General features: G+C 33.4%; 1 protein-coding gene and 1 non-coding gene across 7 annotated transcripts in view; one reads left to right on the top strand and one right to left on the bottom strand.

The window, feature by feature from the left end:
• FBXW7 (F-box and WD repeat domain containing 7) overlaps positions 1–25436 on the top strand; it is a 512478-nt gene that overhangs the window by 445109 nt on the left and 41933 nt on the right. The window contains exon 1 of one of the 6 annotated variants that reach the window (XM_049632300.1): positions 5456–6393. The exons of the other annotated variants lie outside the window; for them this stretch is intronic. Coding sequence (XP_049488257.1) covers positions 6247–6393 — 147 coding nt within the window. The 5' untranslated portion in view covers positions 5456–6246. Of the gene's footprint in view, positions 1–5455; positions 6394–25436 lie in introns of those variants that run through there. 6 annotated transcript variants of the gene reach the window in all.
• On the bottom strand, positions 16491–16597 carry LOC125924072 (U6 spliceosomal RNA). Its single transcript, XR_007458257.1, has one exon. It is a non-coding gene; the product is annotated as a U6 spliceosomal RNA (small nuclear RNA).

Genomic DNA, 25436 nt, shown 5'->3' with positions numbered 1-25436 from the left:
AGGAAGGGACTGCTCCGTTAAATGTATACATGACTATCTCAAATATATTATAATTGGAAGTTGTAATCTTAGTTGAACACTTTGAGCATTTAAATGTCTTTTATAACTTTTTAAGGAGTCATTTTGAATGTTTTTAATTTTTATAAAATGTTTCTATTCATTTGACCTATGCCTTTTGTGAATAATAAAATTTTAAAGGGAATGCCATATATTTATATGTTTCTTGCATTCTAAATCTGATTGTATTTTTGTTTCTACAATTGAAGTAACAGTCTGTTGTTCAGATTTTTTTTGTTTTTTTTTTTGCAGTTTTTACAAGCTTGACCATTCATTTATCATTAAGCAAAGAACTTAATTTCTTGATTTATCATTGTTTGCCTCTGTTTAAATTGCTCTCTTTTTACATAGATTGCTTAGACTAGGAAGACACTTTAACACTCTGGTATCTAAGGTGTTAGGAAAGATGGAAAAGAATGACTGACATACAGAGAATAATGTCTCATTCTGTATCCCTGAATACATCAATATGTTTTATAATACCATATTCTTGTCTCAAAAGGATCTTGAGTCTGATTTATTTCACTTTTATAGTGGTATAATATTTAGCATCTGGAATTTTTTCTGTTTCTACCAAAGTGTAAGTCAAGTCACTTGTTTAAATTCATAGAGGTAGTGAATGATACGGAGTTTAAATGATGTATGCTGATATTCTTCCTGTCAGAAGTTTTCGATATGAGACTTTGTAAACTCTTGGTATGAAATCATTCATACTTGTAGGTAAACTTATCTTCCAAGTGAGTTGTTTCAGCTGATTCAAGAATAGTTTATGAAAATGGAAAATCTTTAAGCTACTGTGGCCTTTGGTCAAGAGCAGTTAAATCCTAGCCTTCAATATAGTAATAAATGAAAGAAAAGGTAGAAATCCAGAATAAACAGCTGTAAATCTTTTTGTAGCTGTTGTAAGAGAACTGGAATGTATGGGACCGTAATACATTTTAGAAGTACCATATTGGTGATATTTGGTACACTAGCATTTATATATAATCATCTTTGACCAATAAAAACTTTTAGAAGAAAGAAAATCAGAAAGTGATGCGTGGGCAAAATACCTTACAGAGATCTTCTCTTTACCACAAGTTCCCTAATGTTGTATTGTTGGATGGATAGTCAGTGACATCTGGAATCTTAAAAGACATCACAGCTTCATTTTTAGGTAAAAATTTTGCCAGAATTATGGAAGCCTTTCTAAAACTTGTAGATGATTATGTTTTAAGATATTCTATCTTAAAGTTATTACAGATGGATTTTAGAATGTCTGTTTGCTTTCCTAGTGACTTTTAAAATTGAGACAGAATACAAAGCTCTATGTGATTTTTGATCCTAATGGAGTGGCGGTAGGTAGTGGTGGTGGTAGTGGTAGTTGTTGTCGTTGTCGTTGTCGTCGTCGTCGTCGTGGTCGTAATCGTAATGGAAGCTAACAGTACTGAACACTTACTAGATGTGAAGCATTGCTCTATGTGCTTCACTTACATTAACTAAGTCAATACTGGTATAAATCCTGGGAGGAGGTTTTATATAGATGAAACTGAGGCATAGAGTCATAAATTTAAGGTCAAACCACTCATAAGTAGTAGAACCTCAGGCTTTGGATTAAGGTAGTTTGGCTCTAGTATTGATGCTCCTACTTACTATATAGCATCTCGTTAATATTTGTTCATAACATCTTAAAAAGAGTCTGTCTTTTTGAAGAGTTGAGCTTGGGAGGAGAGTTAATAAATAAGAATATCTTGGGGCGCCTGGGTGGCGCAGTCGGTTAAGCGTCCGACTTCAGCCAGGTCACGATCTCGCGGTCCGTGAGTTCGAGCCCCGCGTCAGGCTCTGGGCTGATGGCTCGGAGCCTGGAGCCTGTTTCCGATTCTGTGTCTCCCTCTCTCTCTGCCCCTCCCCCGTTCATGCTCTGTCTCTCTCTGTCCCAAAAATAAATAAAAAACGTTGAAAAAAAAATTAAAAAAAAATAAATAAGAATATCTTAAGTGTTTTAAAAAATATGATTGACTTGGGGCACCTGGGTGGCTCGGTCAGTTAAGCGTCCGACTTCGGCTCAGGTCATGATATCACGGTCTGTGAGTTCGAGCCCCGCGTCGGGCTCTGTGCTGACTGCTCAGAGCCTGGAGCCTGTTTCAGATTCTGTGTCTCTCTCTCTCTCTGCCCCTCCCCTTTTCATGCTCTGTCTCTCTCTGTCTCAAAAATAAATAAACGTTAAAAAAATTTTTTTTTAAAAATATGATTGAGACCAAGACTTTACTTTTTCTTGAACATATGGAACTAGGTGCATTTTAAAGTGTTAACAATCAGAGTTCTTCTATGCATGGTCTATAATTTCCCTCATTGTTTTTTTTTTTTTTCTTCTGTATTTAAAATTTTGGTATTTTGAATGTTTTCATGCTGATTGAGAACATTACTTTAGAAGTACTGTTAACTTGAATCCCCCAAAATGATGAAACTTGGTAGTATATACTTTGGAAAATTAATACTCACTTTGCTCAGTTACTAGTAATATCTCTTTTTTACAGACATATATTGTAGCACATAGTTGGATTTAGTGTTTGGTTTGCTAGTGTTGCAATACTCTGTACTATCCAGTTGAGGGCAGCTATTTACTGATTTAAAAAAATGAGTTGAATTAAATGTCATTACTTTGTGTTCATCAAAACTTGGTTATCTAATGTAAAACACATTTAATATACAAATAGCCTTTACTACTCTTATCATCATAAATAATTTCTTAAAAATGAAAAACTAATATTCTGCTTCATAACAATTTCTGCCCTCTTACAAGCAGGAGAAAGAACACTGTTCATTTTAATTTTAATTTTCTTAGTCCAAATTTTTTTTTTAGTTCCAAATCTTTTTTTTTCTTTCTCCTTAGGATCAGACTCCAAGGAAATTAGAGAGCTTCATATTTTCCTTTAAGACTATCTACATGTAAATACATGTAACTGTAAAGTTCTTTGATTTTAAATCTTTAAAAAATTTAAAATATAAAAAAGTTTATATTTAAAGTTTTAAATATAAAAGTGAAAAATTTATAATTTTCATTATATTATCTCTGTTAATCAGTGGATTAAGTAAAAGTTAAGTTTGGAGTTGATCTGTTTGATTCATGTTTCTATGCAGAAGAATATGTTAAACTTGTGGAATGCAGTATGTTCTTCTAATTTTTCTGCATTAAAATAACATATAGTTTAAATTATATCTTCTTTGTGGTTCAAAGAAAGGAATTTTGAAGGTTTAATTAAATAACTGATTTCAAAGGTAACACTGAGAATTTTTTTGAGAATAAAGAATGTCAGTATACATAAAATGATATGTAATATTAACAAAGTGGATACTGATAGTAACTTGGAAAGGGGCATTCCATGGGAGCTACTGCATGCAACAAAGGGATTTTTCTGATAAGGAGTAAGATCATGTTATATTGGGGGAAAAAAAAGTCTTGTGTTAAGAAATAAAGTGAGCATCAGAAGAGGTGATAGGACTAGAATGAGGCTGGAGATATTTATCGCCCCCTTTGGTGAGGCTGGAGACATGGTTATCTTAGATATCAGCCTCACCTTTTTTTTTTTTTTTTGGCCATATCAAATTAACGATTCCCAGTACACTCTCTTCTATCCCTAGATCTCTGGGTTGGTTTTTTTTTTTTTTTTTTGGGGGGGGGGCGGGGAGAGGGGTGATTATTGTTCTAAATTATTTACTTTTTTATTAAAATAATTTTTTTTGTTGTGGTTAAATATCCATGGCATAAAATTTACTATTTTGACCATGTTTGAGCATACGATTCACTGGCTTTAAATACATTCACAATGTTGGGCAGAACATCTCCATCTCTATCTCTAGAACATTTTAATCTTTTCCAACTGAAACTCTGTATCCATTAAAAACTCACTTTCTAGACCTTTCTTCCACTTGCTGCTGGCAACCACCATTCTACTTTCTGTCTCCATGAATTAACCATGCTAGGTACCTCATGTAAGTGGAATCATACAATATTTCTCCTTTTTAAACTGACTTATTTCACTTAACCATTGTATCTTCAAGGTGCATGCATGTTGTAGCATATACCAGAATCTCCTTCCTTTTTAAGGCTGAATAATATCCCATTGTATGTATGTACCACATTTTGTTTGCTCATTCATCTGTCAGTGGTTACTTGGGTTGCTTCCACCTGTTGGCTATTGTGAATATGTTGCGACGTATGAATACCTATTTGTGAGTCCCTGCTTTCAGTTCTCTTTTGGGGGGGGGGGGGTTTACCCAAAAGTGGAATTGCTGGATCATGTGGGAGTTTTTTGAGGAACTGATACACTATTTTCTACAGTAGCTACCTCCCACCAGCATTTACATTTTAAGTTCCCATCAACAGTAAACAGTGTTCCAATTTCTCTACACATGCTTGCTACCACTTCTTATGGTGTGTGTGTATATCTGTAGCCATCCTAATGGGTGTGTAGTAGTGGTTCATTCTGGCTTTGATTTGCTTTTCCCTAGGGGTTAGTGATATTGAACATCTTTACATGTGTTTATTGATCATTTGTGTATTTTCTTTGGAGAAATTTGGTTGTTTACTTTTGTGTAATTAAAAATGTCACCTCTGATAATGATTTTGCATTTTTAACTGCATTTGAAATTGTGGTATGAAAGGAAAATGTAGTTTAATAAAATAGCTTCTTGGTGGGGCTAGGAGTATTTCTAGTGTATGGATTGGCTTCCTAGTAGCCCACTTTATATTTAGAAAGACAGATCTCTCCAATGTAAAAAAAGAAATCACTTATTTCTGACATTCTCCTTTCTAATTCTTTCCATATCACATTCTAAGTTCCCTTTATAGAGATCAATAAAAGCTATTGGAAGGAGAGATAAGTGAGATCACTGGCTTTTGGAAAGGACAGTGGAATGGACGGAGAAAACAAACTAGTTAACCGAGCGTTGTGAACATAGTTCGTGTCGATTACCTACCATCTATTAATTCTCACGCTCAGTTTTTTTTTTTCTTATCTTCGTTAACAGTCTAGTTCATGGGTTTGAATATAAAGCGTAGTAACACTACGCTTTATAACTAAGTAACACTGGCATAAGTGGTTAATTTAGGGAAATGTTTGAGGTAATGCTGGAGAGATTAGTTTGGGACCACTTTGAGGAGAGTCTTTGTCTCCAAATTGAGGAACCATTGAAAGTTTCTGAGGTTTGGATTGTACACCACATTCTCTCTCTGTGTTTTAGGAAGATTTATCTGACCATGGCATGTTGGAGAAATTAGGCACTAGCGATTTGCGATGAATGGCTTAGTTACTATTTACTATAATAATTTCCCATCACAGGCTACATTTGTAAGTACTTGCTTATATATGTATATATATATATATATATATATATATATATATATATATATATCTTTAATCACATGACATATACTTTCAAGTGGAATCACTGAGTTTTTCAGAATTACAGCAATTGAACTGACATTTGCAAACAACTACAATGTCTACTGATAAGATTAATGTGAAGTGCATATTAATAGCTTTAGGGAGCTAGAGTGAATTTAATGTTTTAGTATGAGATAAAGAACGGTATGTATGGAAAAGAGAGCATGCTTAAGATGAATGCTTGAGAATATAGTGCTCATTCTGAATATATCTAAGAACAAATGTGTGCATGCATACTGTCCTTAAATGTGAAGCACATTTTAAAAACATTCCTAAGATATTAATGCTGATATTTGGGTAAGGAAGACTCAAGATATTTGAGAGAAAATACAGTATTTATTTTTTGGAGTTTCGTAAGGAAAACTTTACTTTCACTTTCTAGGGAATACCTGAGTTAGTAGTTGCAGAAGTTTGAAAAGGGACCCTACAGCATTGCCCTGCTTTGGTTGTATTCCCATTACTGACTTTGTATGGGAGGTTCACCAGCTGTTTGACTGGCAGGAGCAGGAGCTTTCACTTCAGTAGTTTATAATTCCTGGCTATTCTAGGATAGTTTGCACTTCACCAAGCCTCAGACAGGTCAGGACATTTGGTAGGAGAAGGTTGAAAGACAAAAGCAGCAGGCCTTGGGTTCTCAGCCTTTTTGTTTTGTTTTGTTTTGTTTTTTAATTAGAAAATTATATTTTAATTTGGTGGCTAGAATTTTTAGTAATGTGCCTGTATTACATGTAGAAAGTATTCATCAACTGAGAGGAGTTTTAAAATGTCAAAACCAGGAAAAGCTACTTTAAACCATGGCTTGGTTCCTGTTGATCTTAAAAGTGCAAAAGAGCCTCTACCACATCAAACTGTGATGAAGATATTTAGCATTAGCATCATTGCCCAAGGCCTCCCCTTTTGTCGAAGACGGGTAAGTCTTACATTTAAAAAATAGGAATATTTATTTAAATGAAGTTCTTCTGTCTTCTTTAGTGAAGAAATGCTCCAAATTTCAATTGATATTTATAAATTATCAGCGCATTATGTAGCTAGATAAAACTTATGTAAGTGGTAATTATAATAGAACGAGAGCCTAGAGGGCAAGGTTACCCAATCCACCTTTTTTTTCTCTCTCATTTGTTTTTCATGATATTAGAATCCTTTAAATTTATTTAAAATTGGCAAATGTGAAAAGCGTGTCTTAAGTATGTTGGCAAATACTAAAACCCCAAATTTGTAGTTTTTATTTTGTGAGAAAAGCAAAAAGCTGGTGGTATTCTTCTTATACATGGGAATTACAGCATTTAGCTCTTTTAAAGAGTATTCCAAGTTCCCTAGATTTATCTGACCCTTAGAACTGTATGATTTTAAATTGCCATTTCTTTAATTCAAACTTAATGTAATAGGGACATTGCTTTTTGCTGTTATATCAAATAAAAATAGCATGCAATTGTGTGGCAGTTACGATACAGTTTATATATAGACAATCCTGAACTAACAAACATTTTGTAGAACTTGTGCTAACATATAATCAGGTTATGATCTATTGGATGTTTTTCAGGATGACATTCTGCTATCCCTTGCCAAGTTCTGACCCTGTTAATGTTAGCAGTTTTGTGTTTTCTGAGTTACTTGGTATTGCTGGTTTGCATTATTAACTAGAGTGATATATTTTTAGATCTAAAATATGTTTATGATCCTGAACCCAATAAACCAAAACAACAACAAAAACAACCCAAGATTAAATGGGTGATTGCATGTAACAGTGCTATGAATATTTTAGTTTCCTTTTTTACCTCTTTTTCTTTTTAAACTAATGGGGAGATATTCTATTGAACAAGTAGATTAACACAGAACACCTGAAAAGTATTTTTCCTCCTGAGTAAAAAGAATCTTTTATTTGCTGGGACTTAAATAACCTTTGTAAGAACATGTTTTCTAATTATCTTAGCTCCTTTTGAGGAGTATCCTCTTCTACTCCAAACAAGTGGTAGCCATGTTGAAAAACATCTTGATTGAGGTTTAAATGTAATACAGTTTAAACATTGAAAATAGAATACAGGTATCTCCACCACCCTCTTATTTTCTTCTTTACTATGTTGTTGGAAAGTGTTTGTCTTCGTTCACTTTGTCACTTTTATAACTTCTGAATGAGGTCACTGTTCTGATTTAAGCATTTACACAGAGGCCTCGAATAGCTTCAAAGTCATTAATAAACTAATTTATTATTTTTATACTTCTATAAAAAAATACCAATACAAGTAAAATTTTAAACTGAAGAAAAGAAATGTGGGTGTTTTAAATCAAAAGGTTAAGATATTAACAATCAAGATGATTTTGTTCTTTGTTGCTGTTTTTAATAAACTTAGGTACAATATATGGTAGATTACTTCATTATGTCACAGTGTATATTTTTGCCTTTATCTTCTAACATGTACATGAAATTTAAAAGGCTCAGCAACAGATTCTGTAAGAAAAATTAATAGAGAACATCAAGGCTTTCCCTGAGGTCTTCCTAGGGTCACTATGCAGCTTGACTTTTCTGGGTTACTATGTTATGTTAATTTATAGCCTTGCATTTGTAATAGCAGAAGAGAACTAAATTCGAAAAATAAAATTCACACAAGAACATTTTTTGGAATAGTTAAAAAACACATTCAGTTTTAGACAGCCTGCCTGCCAGTAACTTAAAATTGCATAACTCATTGAATCTGACTACTGGAAATATTAGAGGGATAGCGTAATTATATCCCCCTCCCCTCCCTGGAATTCTGTGCCTGGTTAATTTAGATAGCTTTTAATTGATTTGAATGCTCTTTGCTATTTAATTTACTAATTTTCCCTTGGTAAATTGATGATAAACATTTAAAAAATGTATTTTTCTTTATCAAAGATGTAAGGAAGTCTTGGTATGATATGTAATTAATCGTATTTTGTGTGTAACATCTAGTATATCTCATACTGGGTACATTTTATTTTCAAGCAGATTGTTCTCTACTGACAACAAAGTACACAAAGCAGATAGATTTCTGTATTCTGTAGGCCATATTTTTTTCTTCCGAGTAGTGAGCTAATGTGCACTACAGTGACCTCTTATAAGACTTTAGCAATCTTGACCTAGTAAAATTTGAAAAACATGGTATTGTCCTTCCATCCCTCATAGATGTTGATCCACTTAATGTTTGCACAATAAAATACTTCGAAAATTGTGAAAAATCCTTTAACATAGTTGCTGTAACTTAAACTTCAATTTGTATCTCTTGAAAGGTTTTCAGAAAATTTATTTACCTCATATTAAGTGTAAAATTGGTATTGGTAGTCTAACTTATTATATAAATTATTCTAGTCTCTCATTAGAGGCAGTTTGGACTTAATAGAACAATAAAGAAATAACAGTCAAGTTATTAACCAGTTACTGTAAATAAAAATATTTTTAGTATTAAGGTCCTCATACTTATTATGAGGAATACTTGTTAAAATTCTTGTTAAAAATGTAGATTCCTGGGTTCCCCTCTCTTATGTAAGAGATCTGGATTAAAGCTCAGGAATCTATCTGTATTTTTAAAAGTCTTATAGGTAATCCAGACAGGAAAATTTGAGAGGACTAGTTAGTATATAACTTTATTCTAAAAGAACTGATTGTCCTTTAGAGGAAATTTTACAGGAAAAGCTTACTTAATCTATAAAATAACTGAAAATTTTGAATTTTCTTTGAAATTGGAATGCCTAATTATGATACTACTGCATTTCTTAAATCCTGAGGTACATTATTTTTTTTTTTTTTGCATTTTAAACATATATAAGAAATATTTAAAATGCAAAAAAAATGTACCTCAAGATACATCTTGATGGAATTTTATAGCTTATTTGGCAGCATTTTTTTTTCCTTTTTAGTGATTAGAGAAATAATATCTTTACAACTAAAATAGGAGGAAAATGTACTTCAGTGCTTAAATCTCATTTCTTAACTCATTTTGTTTGGAGACTTTTAAGCATTTAGAATATTCTTGTAAATTACTCTTCATTGTTATTGTTTTGGTAGAAATTTCCAAATGACATGCTGTTGTTGGTTTATACAGGGCTTTTAAAGATACCTGACTATGCTGGTTTATAGACAAAATACTGTGTTTAGAATGCCTGTATTTTCCTGGGTTTGAACTGTGTACTGATTGTGTAGCATAAGTATTGGCAACACCGCTAGGAGAGTGGTATAGGACTGCTGGTGGGAGTGGTGGGAAGGGAGGTAGGGTTGATATGGGACAAGGACTCGTTGTCCCGAAACCCAAGAGCTCAAGCAATAATGAAATGTACGACTGGGATTTCTGATAATTGAAAACAATTTTGTGGGAAGTATATTCCATATCAAGTTTTGTTCAAAATACCACATTTAAAACAATTTTTCTTTAGAATGCAAATAGAAATAAAATTAGAATATTTGTGTCATTTGAGAAAACGTTAATATCACTCCTGCATGTTGTTATCATTGTGGGTTAGTTTAAATTAGGGGTCCACAAGCTCTTTCTGCAAAGGACCAGTAAATATTTTGGGCTTTGTGGACCTTATGGTCACTGTTGGAACTATTCATCTCTGCCATTGTAGCATGAAAGCAGCTTTAGGCAATACTTAAATGAATGGGTAAATGGACAAGACTGTGTTTCAATGAAACTTTGCTTATAAAACAGTGAAGATAGATTTTTATGATTATGATAATACTGCAGTAAATCTTGTACATACATTTTTTTGCTTGTTTATGAGTTTCCGCTCATGGTAAATTTTTAGAATGAGATTGTTAGTTCAAGCCATAAATCTTACATTTCCTTTAAAACCATCATCTTTTTTTTTCTAATTCTTTTGTAGTTATGTAGAAAAAAATATTTGTGTGGCTAATTGCTACAATTTTAGGATACTGCTTATTATTTCTCTTCTTAATATACAGCGTTAAGTATAATAAAGCTATTAATTAATATATAACCTACTAAATACATCCATAATTTTTTCTACTGTTGTTGATTTAGACAGTGACCTGCTTTGAACTTTTTTGTACATAAATCTTTAACATCTCTATACACAGATTTCTAGAAGTAGGATTATTGATTGGGTCAAGGAGTATGAACCTTTTTAGATTCTTAAAAAATACTGTTAAATTGCTCTCCAGAAAGTTGTACCAATTAAAAACCAGCACGAGGGATTTCTAATGTTGCTTAAGAGAAAGAAATCATATTCTTTCTTTTTTAAAATTTATTTTGAGAGAGAGAGAAGAGTGGGGGAGGGCGAGAGAGAGAAGGAGAGAGAAGGAGAAAGAGAGATTCCCAGGCAAGTTCCTCAGCATGGAGCCCGATGTGGGGCTCAGTCTCAAGAACTGTGAGATCATGCGCTGAAATCAAGAGTCAGAAGCTTAATGGACTGAGCCACCCAGGTGCTCCTTAAGAAATCATATTCTAAGTAGATTTATTCCTACATGGCAAAGTTTTGTGGATTTTACTTAGCTAATACTAATTATTTTATTTCCAATTTTAGTATTCTAGGTTTTTTATCAAAGGAATCTTTTTCATTTTGAGAAAATAATGAGATATGTTTATATATAATAGCTTCAGGAGGAAAATATGTAAATAGACCAAGAAATCATTTGTTGCTCATGTAATTTTATTTTTTATTCTTTTTGGAAAATATTTGCTGTAGACCTGTCACCTATTATTTTCAACTATAATTTTCTTCTTCTCCTCCCATTGTTTTAAAACTACAATCTGTGTTTTTATCTAAATGGATGATCTGCATATGTAGTTTTATGATTTATCACTGATTTAACACATTATCTTTACCGCAAGCCTTGTGGTTATCTCAGTTTTTGCACCACCTTAATTTACCATTTTATATTTCTGAATTATAGTGTGATATTTGCACAGTATAAGTGACAGCCTCTCTCAAAGTGTACTGCTATTAATAATATGTATGACAAGAGTACTTCTCATACTAACAAGAGCAGCTGCCAGAAATAGTTGCCTATTTCTTATAGCACTACTACTTACTTTTACATTTCTGACATAGCTTTGCCTTTAGCCCCAATCCAGGTTTACTTTTTTTTTTTTTTTTTTTTAAATCTAGTCTAGCCATGATTAATTCTCATTGAAAGTAGCTGTAGCAAGTCTGGTCTTTTAAAATGTCTTGATGCCTGAAAGACATTTCATGAAACTCAATATCTGTTTCATGGAACTCTTAGGCAATTAGAAATGGATGGATGTTTACCTAACATACAGAAATATGAAACCTTTAAAAAGCCAGCATCCTCCACTTCTCTCCCAGATTGGTCTATTCAGGTGTCCACCAACTATATTTGTGCTTCTGTCTTTCTAGATCCTTTATATGACCTCACAGTCTAGCTTCCCTGTCTGGTTGGAACCTTTCTCCTGGCATTGATTGCATCTACCTTTGTCCTCATACACCAGTGGAACATATTGTAATTGTTGCCATTACCTTTGGCCCTTAGGCATATATGTACTGCCCAGTGATGTTATTTGATACCTTCATATAGTTATCTTGTCTCCTCAATTAGGCTATAAACTCTTCGAGTTCAGAAATTATCTTTAATGTCTGTCTTTTTATGCTCCTAGTGATACGCAGAAGAAAGTTAGTACAAATATTCCTATGACTAATTCGTTGAAGTGTGTGTTAAACTTGGAAGATTCTGAAGGAGTTTTTGTACTGTTAAGAATATGACATGTTTTTGTTTACTAAATGTTTTTAAATGACTTTGCAGCTGTGATTTTGAATATTTCATTTTCTAAATTTAAATAAACTCAGATACAGTTTGACACTTAATTTTAAAAGTAATTACTACTTACCAATTTTGAAAACGAAGGAGAAACAAACATAGGGTAAAGTCATTTAAATGGCTACTTTCAAGAGTCTACAGTAGCCCAAAAATGTCAGAAAATGCTGAAATAAAGAAAAAATATTACAGTACTTTGGACAAGAGGAAGAACAGGGTGGTGATATGAGCAAGTCTGGAGAGATATTTTAATAGGGTACCTTATTATTATTATTTTTTGAGTAAACTAGTAAAATGTTACTTCCTAGGGTTATTTTCCTTACACATATATTCCATTGGAAGTGGGGAAGAATTGACCTTTTCAAATGATCTGATAGTCTTTATTATCACTATTTTATCAATAAAGGAATTAGTTACCACGTATCAGACCATTCTATTTTAGATCATGTCAGACTTTTTCTTCTTAGGAATGTTTCATGTGTCATGCATAAACATAAATAAACAGAATATAAATTATAAATTTTCTTGTGGTCTTATTCTATGTACTGTGCAAGGTATTGGCTATAAATAAAAAGGTGATGATTCTTCATCCCCGGTACCTGTGGATGGATATACAAAGGTGAAAAATCACAATCCTTTAAGCATCTTAGATAGTCAAGTGGTAAAAACCATAAACAAATCTTTATTGTCTAAAAAGATAATTGCTTAAATGGACCCATGTACAAAATACTGTGGGAGCACGAGAGGGTCACCGAAGTCTCAAAGCACATGGCTCAAGAAAGGCTTCACACTAACTTTGAATCAAAACATGAAGGATGTTTGCTAAGCAGATGATCAGAGAAGTGATGGACAGAAGGAACCTATATTATTGCTTGTGCTCACATCTTGGTGTTTCACATTATTTATACTTCTGCAAATTCACTTACCCCTTGACATGACATTTATTAGTATTAATATCAGCCAAAAATATGTATGAAATACTTAGAACAGGGTTGGAAATTTTTCTAGAACCCGTGGATATAGCAGTGAACTAGATGGACAGGGACCATGCCCTCATGGTGCTTAGATTCTACTTTAGGGAAACAGAGAAGTAGTTGTTAATGCCAATGTTTCGATGACAGTAAAATCAGGTAATAGTATATAGTCTAAGTTGGGATGCAGAGGAGGCACTATACTTTCCATATAGGAACTCATATAATCCTTAAAATAACCTTGTGAAAGAGGTGGTGTATTATAGGATCCCTGTTTTACAGATGAGGAATCTGAGGAGGCACAGGAAAGTTAAATAACTTGCCCTTGAGGTAATAAGCAACGGAGCTGAGATCCTAACTCAGGCATCTGGCTGTCATATCACAAACACTATGGTATACTGACCATTGTAAGGTTTGTTGAGTGAACAGATCCATCCTTAGTTGCCAAATGTTTTAAGGGTTAACTTTTGCTATGTAATGCTGGGTTTTTAAATATGTAATTCTTAGCTCTGTTCCCACAATTTATGATGGCTTCAGTATCTAACTCTGATAACATTGCTTTCTAGATGGTTTTTGTCATCAAGTGATGTCTTGGTATTAGGCTGTGTCTCAGTTGTCAAATATGAATGTAAAACAAATTATAATGTGTTTTAGAGGTCTACAACTACATTGTAGAAATAACTGCCATGAATTTCTCTCCCTTTTGTTGATAGATAACAATCTGTTTAAGTAGTTCAGTAATTTAACATCACAGGGCAAGGCTATTAAATTTAGTATAGGAGACAGATGAAAAATATGCTAAAAAATAAACTTGGTACTAAGTTCTGGTAATGTAAACATATATGAAATAAATCTACTGTCCCTTGTCTGCAGACCAGAAATCCAGCAAGTCCTGAGAACTAAGAACTTTTTTAAAGTTAACCAACTCTAACTGTAACTGATGTAAGACCCTTTTATTATTTATCTGAATGGTCCTATACTTTGTTGCAAAAATATTAATGTATAAAGTACTGGAAGTGTTCAGTAATACATATGCACTGTATTACTTTTCTAAACTCCAAAAAGTTCCGAAGTCAGCAATACAGCTTTCTGCAAAATTGTGGGACTCCACAGACCTTTGAGTTTTACAGCTGTCACCCACCTACAAAAAACGGAATACACTTTGAAATGTCAAAGTAGTCAAAGCCTTGTCTTAAGTCTCTGGGCACATGCATATTTAAGTACTGTAAAACATACCTTATATAAATGGATATCTAATTTTACTAACCTAGTTATAGGCAGCTCCATATAATATATAATGATAATTCAGAGCTTATATATTATTTTTCTTTAGGGATTAAATGCAACTCCTGTTAGCCAACTTATACATTAAATGAGGAATGAGAACCTCTACCACTGTTTTACTTCTTCTAGTATTGCTACATAAAACTAATAGCACTAAATTAATTTTTATTCTGCTAATATGTATTAGGCATACTTTCTGTGTGTGTTGCTAGTGTAACAAAGATGAGTAAGGCAGAGGCCTTCCTTGAAGGAGGCTATAGATGCTGTTCTGTCCAGAGACTTATCTCATTGTCCCCACTTTATGGTCACATATCAAAATCAGAGGTTAATTAGCTTATACAACAAATAAACATCTATTAATTGCGAGGCACAATTCTAGGCACTTTAGATACATTAGCGAACAAAGCAGAAAAAGTCCTACCTTTTATAGAATTTAACGTTTCGGTGACCCTGAGAATTCTGCCTGGGTGGGGACAGCGTGTTTGGTGTGCTCCAGTATATAGTGTGTCACCAGACTCCTTTATTCAATTGTACACTTTTCTTTTCTAAATCAGATGAGGGTAATTTGTCTTACAGTTTCTCCATTTGTTTGTATAGATACTACATACATGTGCATTCATATACAGACACAGTCTTTCTCTGACTTGATAGGATTATGTTGGTAATTTTATTGAAATGTATAATCTACTGGTTTTCAAATACTGTTAGATAGTATCTAGCACAGAATAGTTTGAGGTCCTGAAAGATTAAATACGATTCTATTTTCTTCCATTTTTTCATATTCTTGGAAGGAAACTTTAATATCCTATCAAGCTCACCTAGTGATTTCTTTCTGGATCGTTCCTGTGTCAGAATTAGAGTTCTTGGCCCTATCTGACTTGTGGAAAGTTGCATAAATTAATGTGTGTCTCACATATAAACCAATTATATAATGATAGATATAATTTATAGGGGATGTATTTATGGTAGATATAAATGATAGATATAAGTTAAGATTTTTTTTTAATATTATAGAAACTTTACCATAGAAAGTAAGAGCGGAAAGGACTACCATTTATGGTGAAGCCAATGACATTCTAAATGTTAGAAGTTACAGTTCAGTTATTTCCATGATGCCGCACATCTCTTTATTTGCATATATAGTGTTTTATCCCTAAATTGTGAAAAGTAAGATAGGTTTTTTTTTTTTTAAAGTGAATCTGATACTAGGTTTCTCTTGTGACTTTGGTAGTATCTCTATATATAAATGTTTATATATTTATAAACTTTATTGACAGGGCTAGAGGAAGAACAATTAACAATAAGTATTTCTCAAACATTAATACATTAATACTGACTCCAAAAACACAGAGCTAGTTATTTGTTTCTGATTATTTTATATTTTCATGTATCTTATATTTGAGAGAAAAAATACAATTTTGGGTGAAATTCTCTTAATTTTTTTCTCCTTGCTAGTATTGAAAATGTAAATCAAAACTTGTAGGTTATTCCTATATTTAATTACATTTTTATATGTGGGTGATTACGTATAGTTCACTTGGGCACAATTTAAGCTTAAACAGCTTTTCAGTATTCCAGAAAAATCTCTGCATTATCACTTTGGATTTTAAAATGTCCTTGTTACTACTAGTTTGAACATGTAGGGGCAGTATAGTACTGTTTTTTGTAAATCTTGTGTGAATTTGTGGGATTTTTGAATTGGTTAAGTGGTGTTAAAAGTTCGTTCTTCTTTGAGAAAATGCAGTTGTATGTCTTATTTTTTAAGGGATGATTGGGAGTATTTTATTAAGTTGGAACTATTCTTTCAATTCAGGTTCTGATGCATAGTATACAAATCTTTTATGTTAGGGAAGCTCATGGCCTTGTTATATTTGAAGTCAAGGAATATGTTAAGCTAACAGGAAAAGTACATTTTTATAGTTATACAATGAAATGAAGACAGGTAAAGTGGATTTACAAAAATATGCAAAAATAGTAAAATCAGTGCAATTTTGCTCTTTTTGTTTTTTTAAATATGGAAGCTTCAGGAATTTGTGTGTCATCCTTGTGCAGGGGCCGTGCTAATCTTCTCTGTGTCGTCCCAATTTTAGTGTGTGTGCTGCTGAAGTGAGCACCAAAATCAGTGCAATTTTGCTCGTATTCATCCTGTACCAGCCTTTTCAGACATGAGTGTTTAACTATGAGAATCTTTTAAATAAAGTCTTAATTTTTGAATCTAACAAGTGAACACAATTTAGGTTACTAAACAGTCTTATTTTAAGTTTCTTTAAGAAGTATTTTTTTTTCAGTATCAAAACGATTCGGGTTATTACAAAATTGATAGTTTTTTTCCCACTTAAATTGATTTACACTTAAAAACAACTGACCACTTTTCTATTTATTCATTCAATAATTGCTATGAGTCAAGGACTGCTTTAGGCGTTTGGAGTACAACAGTGAATGAAACAGACTCAAATCCTCATCCTTGTGGAGTTTATATCAGAATAGCTGAGTGCTTAACAGCATAGATGATGGAGTCAGTCAGACTTGGGATTGCATTCTTAGTTTCACCACTTACTAAGCCTCATCTGTAAAATGGAGGTAGTAGAAGTACTTACTTTCATAGGGTTGTTGTAAGAATAAAATGAAATGACCTATAGAAAGTATGGTTATGTAATAAGAACTTAATAACTATTACGAAGTCCGCATAAGGCTTTTCAGTGTATTGGTAAAAGTTATAATTAAATCTCCTTATATGATAGTACTTAATTTCTTTTACTTACAGTTAGTGTTTTGAATATTTTTTCATTTTTAGTTTGTTCAAACTGTGAAAGAAAATGCTTAGCACCAATTTTAAATGGTCATTTTCTTAAATAATTTCCTGAATGACTGTTAATCTCTAAATGGAAAGCTACTGCATGTGAAAAATTAATGTGATTTGTTCTACTTACATTATGTAGATTCATTCACTGTGACTATCATCTATGTAAAAATTAACCCCATTATGTCTTCCTAAATTAAGGTAACCTGTGCTATCTTAGTATTTTGTTTGGAGTTTCTCAGATGTTTAGAATAAATGTGTTGGCTTCAATACCATTAAATTAAAACAATTTAAATCGCTGTATAAGAATTAAAAAGAGTGTATTGATTCACATATTATGTTAGCTGCTAAAATGTCTAGTAAATAGTTCCCATTATGATTTTAAGCTCTGACTCCATTTCTTTCCCTAGAGGCCTCAAAATAAGTTAATTAAGAAATGGAACATACTTGCTAACATATTTGAAAACGAGCTTATCAAAATGGCCCCTGGTATATCGTTACTGTATAAGAATTGAGACTGAAAACATTTAAGGACTTGATTCGCAGGTCTTAACAAAAGTTCTTAGAGATTTAGATCTGTCTTTGGTACCCTGTGCTGCTCTTGGTTCTCTTTATTTTTTAATTGCGTGGAAACCCCATATTTAACACATATACATACATGCGTGCGGATGTGGCACACGCACACACACCTACAAGCACTCCCGGGCCCCCCATACACGCAAATGAAATTCTCACCCACCCCACCTCTGTTGAGTAGCTTATCTGCTGTGTTCATGCTGCAACTGCTTCATTGAGGGGAAGTGTTGTTCCGCTGTTTTCATATTAGCTTTGTTATCATGCGGTATTTTCAGCTGCTCATACTCATTACCATACAGCTGGTATGTAGAGAAGACAAGGAAGCAAGCAGAAGTTGTACTGTCTACAAGAATAAGAAGCTCTCTTGCAGATGGGGTGCTGGCAGATGGGGCATGTGTTTGAACAGGTTTTACTAATAACAGAGTGCATTAAAAATCATTCTGAGAAAGTCCTAAGGTCAGTGCCATGAATTCAGAGCTTGAGAGGTTGTTCAGCTTTTTGTAGACCTTTTTAGAATATTAATTAACTCTCATACAAAAAAGTAATAAATGGCTAACCACAACATCACCCAAAATATTTTTTATCAGTTTTTCCTTTTTCATTTTAGTATATTTTCTCTTTAATGTAATTTACAAAGCATTGATACTATTCGCTAGTGTTTCTCATTATCTTGCACTGTATTTTGTAGTCTTCAATATATTTACTTAAAATTCCCAGACCATGGTTATATACAAAAGTATATATACTTTGAACAATGTAATAACATTCTTCAGTTTTAATATATACATGTTAAAATATTTCTTAGAAGATGAAAACCAAAGAGGATTTAGAAATGCATATATATAGTGTTGACTCCAGTGAGGTTTAAGATGAATTATGTTCTATCTCCAAAGTTAGATGTGAATGGTATGCCCCAAAATGTATCTTTTGTTAAAATTATCATGAAATTATTATGAAAATGCTTTTCATATTCACAAAACCAAATGAAGTAGCAATGAAATAACTATCAGGAACTTTTTTTTTTTTTTAAAGTATTTCAGTGGGATCTTAGTCCTTTTGGCCCTTTTCATTAAGTGTAGTGTTTCTTGCTAGATCCTTTCTCAATAGGAGGTCATGATAAAAAGCAACTAAAGCAAAATAAAGATAGGTGGTTATGTGTAAAATGCATAATATTCAATTTAATTTTAATGGAAATGTCACTTAGCTTGCTATTTTGTTCATAGAGATTAAAATATATATTGCCAAAGGTTGTTTTGTCTTTTTTTTTAAGCAAATATTACTTAAAATGGTTTTGGTAACTCTCAAAAACTTTCCATGCTTCAGATTTCTTGTCAGTAAAATGGAGATTCAAAAATGATATATCTTGGGTTAATACCAATGAATAAATAAAATACTGAGATCTGTGGGATGTAGTGTACATTAAGTGTTGTTAAAACTGTGTATATTCCTTTTAATAGTAAAAGTTTATATTCTGTTGGGCATTTTTAAAGGTACAGGAAGTTCTAAACCAGGTTGGTTTTTTTAACAAAGATAATTGCATTTTTGTTGTATATCAAACTGTATATTTTCTTTCAGTTTAGTTTATGCTTGAGTTGTGTAACTGATAAATATCTAGAAAATTGTATTACTTTTCCCTGAGGGGGGAATATACATATATAAATATATAAGATGATATAGATAAAACTATATATAACACATACTATATAAATAATATATAAAATATGTTACCTACATCACCTTCCCTTGTATTTAAAATTATATGAGCTTTTCAAATTATGCTGAAAATTAACTTTTACGGTTATTTTTTCTGTAGTTTTGTGTCATTATTGACTAAAGTATGTGTTACATTGCTCATTATCTCATTCAAATATTATTTTTTTGATACCCTGTTAAGTGCAGGATACCCTCACCCTATGTGAGGAGTTGATGTAAAAGAAAATAGAAGTGGTCACTGCTTTCATGGAACTTACAGTTTAATAAGGGACATGACATGATTAATGTGCCTACAGTGTGACAAGGCGTTGGGTCAAGCACTGTGGTTAACAGCTTTAGAATGGGGAGGAGGTGGCTCAGAGAAGGACTATACACAGATGATTCCCATGTTTTCATCTCCAATCTAGACCTTTGTTCTGAGCTCCAGAGCTAGTTGGAGCATGATATCCTCACCTGGATGTCTCAAAGACACCTCAAATCAAATATGACCAAATATGGAATTCGTGATCCTCCCTACCCCAGGAAAAGCAAACAAACACTCTTGTCTAGTATCCTCTCTCATGTCCCATCCAGTGGGAAACCTAAGAACCTAAGAACCCATAAGAAGCCTAAATGTCATCTTTAATAATTCCTCCTCCTTTACTTTTCATGACTAGTCAGTCTGTCATCAAATCCTATTAGTTTTATGTCCTAAATGTCTTGTAACTGTTCACTTCTACCCGTCTCTGTTGCACCTAGGTAGTCTCACCCACTGTTATCTCTTGCCTGGCCTGGTGGAATAAATTCCTCACATAGTCTCTCCACATCCACTTTCACTTCCGTTCTGTTTTTAATACCACATTTAGAATGATTTTTCAAGAGGCTTATCTGATTATTTCTTTCCCTTCACTAACATGCAGCATTAGCTTTTCATTACTCTTATGGTAAAGACCAAAATCCTTTATGAGGTCTTGCATAATCTAGCCCTTATCTACTTCTCTTAACCTCATTTTGCACTTGCCATAGAGCCTTTATTTGTGCCTTGCAGCCATTAGGGGTGCCCTTCCCCCACCACAACACACTTTAGTCATTGCTTCTCTTCTCTGAAGAGACTGCTTCTTCTTATCTGAAGAAGACTTCTCTTCTCTGAACCTCTAGAATAGGTCAAAACCTTAACATTACACATTTTTCTAAAACTCTATAGCATTTACCATAGTTTTACTTTGGCTTTGTTTTGTTTGTCTTCCTCTCTTACTACACTGTAAACTGTAGCCATGAAGCTGAGACCATACTTAATTTAACTTATGTGTAATAGACACCCAAATAAATACTGTTGAATGAATGAATGAATGAGTGTGGGAAATCAAAATAACCATATAAATCTATATTTGTTTTAATTACGTATCCCAGGTAGAATAACAATTGGAGATAGTTGAAACAGTGTAGGATAGGAAGGCATGTGTTATCAACACTGATGTTTACTCCTAGGAAGTGATAACCACACATGGATCAAACTGATACTAAAGATGGATTGTTCCTTAAAAAAAGATGTGTGTGATGAAATTAAGAAACAGGGCCAAAGTGATAAAGTGATAACTGCATTTTGAAGCATATGTTTGATACATACTCCAAAAAGTGCCCCCTCAACACTACTACGTATTAATAAGTTAGGTATTTTTAGTCTATTAAACTAAAAAATTCAAAATCAAGTAAAAGTCTTAATACCCTTTTAAGGGAACTTGAGGGAATTAAGTGTTGTGGGGTTGTGATAAGCATTTAAAACAATTTCTTTAGTGTTATGATACATAACTTTCGTCAGTTTTCTATAGTGTTCAGATCATTTGGGTAAGGGTGAAAGACTATTAGCCCTTTCAAAAGGACTTTCCAATGAGAGACTTTGGTGTATTCTGTTCTCAGCTTTTTTTCATTATTTCATGTTTTAGAGATACAAAGTATAGGACATGAGGGAGTGAGGAGGGTAGGCTATGGTTCTTGGCGGGGGAGGGGGGTTAGGAAAGGAAGCAAACCCATGTATTATTGTAAACACTGTTCATCAGATAGATTTTCTTTCACTGTGCCTACTGATGGCTGCCTACCTTCAATATAATGTCAAAGATAATGGGAGCAGTTCTTCACCAAGGGGGCATTGGCAGTGGTGTATTAATTCTTTGTCAGGCTGCTCTTGGTAAATTCCCGGAAGTAAAGTGTATCAGAGTACACAATTAGCTACCTAGTTTGTCTCTTCTTTCTCAATGTCTGCTGTAATTCTAACATAGATCTCATCTATAATCACATATTTGGATACTGAAACAGCTCGGGAAACATCCTAGAGATTTCTTAACTACCAGTACTTCTTGCTATGTATGTAGAAAACACTATTTCATTTTCTGTAAACTGGAGACCAAGATTTGCCTGTGTTCAAATCCTAGCCACCCTACTTAGTTGTCTAACCTTGGGGAGAAGTTACTTAAGCTCTCTGTGTCTGTTTCCTCATCTGTAAAATGGGATAATCATAGTACCTATTTCACAGGGTTGTTAGACAGTCTCAATGAGTTTATGTAAGTACCTAGAAGAGTGCCTGAAGTTCTCTTCTGTGTATACTTCATTTTCTTAAGAGAATTTTTTTTTTAAAGAGTTGCTTATTCAAGTTTGACTAGTTTACAGTATTTTTTGATGGTGGGCAGTTAAGGAGTATTCAAATCAGATTAAATGTAGTGTTTGTTTTTCCTTTTTCCTTAGGTTTAAAATTTTGCCATCTGTGTTTCTTGAAAATATCTCTTCCTCTTTCTAGCTCTATGCATTGTCATATAAATTGAGCAATTTCATCCATCAATTATATTGATTCGTCATTTTTTTTTATTGACTTGTCTGTTCTTCCTCCTGAATTGGGAGTTCTTCCAGGGTAGAGGTTACATCTTGCTCAGTTCTTTTTGCTTAGTGTCTGGCTTTTAGTAACCCTGGCTAAATATTTCTTGAATGCAGCAGATCTAGAACTACCAAAATAAAATGTTTGAATCACTGTTTGGTTTTCTTCTCCCATCTTGTTTCATTGTTTAGAAAATAGAGAACCATTATATGACTCAGGATTCATTTGGATGAGACTCATAATATTACAGTGGAATTTGAGGTTAGAGGCTCCCCATAAATTTTTCTCACATAATTTCCTTTTTCTGTGTTCCCTATATAGAAAAACAAGTACAGTACATTTCACAAAGTTAAAGTCTTTGAAATAAATGAATTGGTGGAGTATAAATGACATCTTGGTCTAACAAAATCTTTTTTTTAATGTTTATTTATTTTGAGAGAGAGAGAGAGAGCGAGTGAGCAGGGGAGGGGTGGAGAGAGAGGGAGACAGAATCCCAAGCAGGCCAAAACCCATGAACCATGAGATCATGACCAGAGCCTAAATCAAGAGTTGGATGCTTAACTGACTGAGCCACCCAGGCTCCCAGTAACAAAATCTGCTTATTGCAATTGCTTAATAAAAGCTAGTTAAATAAAAATGTCTGAAAAATACCATTTAATTTTAATCTGCCCTTTACATTGTTATCATGATGATTAACCTGTCTTTATTTAACATTTCTTGAAAGTTATTCTAAGTTCTTAGTATGTTGTTTTGTCTCTTGATAGAATAACTTTTCAGGAATGTCTGAAAATGAAGAGAGGGGTGTGTATGTGTGTGTGTGTGTGTGTGTGTGTGTGTGTGCATGTCTTTATCACAAAGGCTAACAAAATATTACAACTTTAAGAATTTTCTGTAGTTCAACATCTTTTTGCTAGCTTTGACTTCATGTAATTTGGTAGATTTAAGCTATTCCTCATAGGATTTTTTTTTTCATATTGTAAAAGTTTGAACATGTATTGACTCAGTTAAAAAGAATTTAAGATTCAATTTCTTAAAGTGTTCTCAAATCACCATGTAGCAGGTCTCAACAGACCAGCTGTATACACAGAGCAGATCTTAAATTGTAATGCACATTTGTTTAGTAGTCATTGTGCCATGATTACACACCATGAGTTCACACAACTGGAAGGAAACTCATGATACCCATCCTGCAGAAAGAACATTTTAGAATCCTGTATCAAGTGCGGCAAACTTTCAAAGTTAGTTTTTAAACATTTGGAGGCCTTGAGTATTTATAGATAAATATGTTCTTAAATATTAAAGAAATTTAATAAAGAAAGTGAACTTAAAATATATCTTTTTAATTTTTTTTTAACGTTTATTTTTGAGACAGAGAGAGAGCATGAACAGGGGAGGGTCAGAGAGAGAGGGGGACACAGAATCCAAAACAGGCTCCAGGCTCTGAGCTGTCAGCACAGAGCCTGACGCGGGGCTTGAACTCACGAATCTCAAGATCATGACCCGAGCCGAAGTTGGAAGCTTAACCAACTGAGCCACCCCGGCACCCCTAAAATATATCTTTTTAAAACAATGTTTAATGTTTATTCTAGGGAGAGAGAGAGAGACAGAGAGACAGAGATGGAGAGACAGAGACAGGGTGCAAGCAGGGGAGGGGCAGAGAGAGAGGGAGACACAGAATTCGAAGCAGGCTCCAGGCTCTGAACTGTCAGCACAGAGCCCGACGCGGGGCTCAAACCCACGAACCGTGAGGTCATGACCTAAGCCGAAGTTGTATGCTTAAATGACTGAGCCACACAGGTGCCCTATAAATAAAATATTTCTATTCTAATAGTTTTGCCAAGATGTCAAAGTGCTCCTGACTATTGACCTTACATTCACTGCAAATAAAAAAAAACTACCATAAATCGTATACCTTTTCACATTAACAGTTATTTTGAAAACATTTCCATGACAGGCAAAAATTATGTCAAACCTTACTCATGACCCATCTATTTCTAGTAATCTTTCTTTGTACTCTACTTTTATTTACTGAAACTTTAGAGTCTGTTGAAATCTCCTAAAAAGTTAGGGGATCATGTAGATGTTATGCTAGTCAGATAATTCTAGATTCTTTCAAAGCAATGAATGCAGTTTCTTAAATTATTGCTTTAAAATATAATTTGATGTTTCTGAAATGACTCTTTAGAATTCTCCTTTTTAAGTGTAGTGGGGGAATGATTACTGGGTTCTTCTCTCCTTACTTGACAGCTGCATCAAACAAATACTTAAAGAGCAGGCAAGGTACTCGAAAATAAGTAAAGAATTGATTAAAGATCACCATGATGCTAGAGCAAGAACCTGGTGTGATTTATGTTTCATATTGGCCTCGCACCAATATGGAACTAGTAAGTGTTTTTGAATAAGTGAAGTAAGTTTAAGTCCACAGACTTTGATTCATAGCTAGAGTTTTAAAAGATGAAAGTTATCCTTTCTCAGTTTAAATTCTTGTGGAAAATACGTAAGATGATTGAGATGAGAAGAGATGCTATATTTTAAAAAATACAATAAGTTTGAATCTGGACTTTATGTATCTGCTAGCCAAATTTTATAATTGGACATAATTATCAAAATTGGGAAGCCAACCAATAAAAGATTACCGAGTTGAGAATAATGTGTATTTTAGATTAAGCAGATCTTGTGTGACAACATGCTAATGAGAGTGTACCTAATAAGTAGGGTTGCACCTGAGGCTGTACTTAGCTTTAGCTGAAGGCTTTTTCCAACTTTGAGATTCTGTGGTTATGTTCTGGAATTTTTTTTTTATGATCACAGATAAGCAGTCTTAAAAAGTGTACCATGGGTAAAATCCTTTTGTCTCTAATAACTAAAGGTAACCATATCATTTACCATTATAGACATTTGTTATAATAAGGCTGGATGCATTGTCCATCTGTAGAGATCTGAGCCCAACATCAGTGTCTTTCTCAAAAAAAGTAAATTATTAAATGTAAGGATAAAATCAGGACATAGAGAATAGAAG

This window comes from Panthera uncia, chromosome B1, assembly GCF_023721935.1.
Source record: "Panthera uncia isolate 11264 chromosome B1, Puncia_PCG_1.0, whole genome shotgun sequence".
NCBI classification, from domain to species: domain Eukaryota; kingdom Metazoa; phylum Chordata; class Mammalia; order Carnivora; family Felidae; genus Panthera; species Panthera uncia.
The sequence above is the reverse complement of the archived record's forward strand: the minus strand, read 5'-3'. Positions and strand labels throughout refer to the sequence as shown.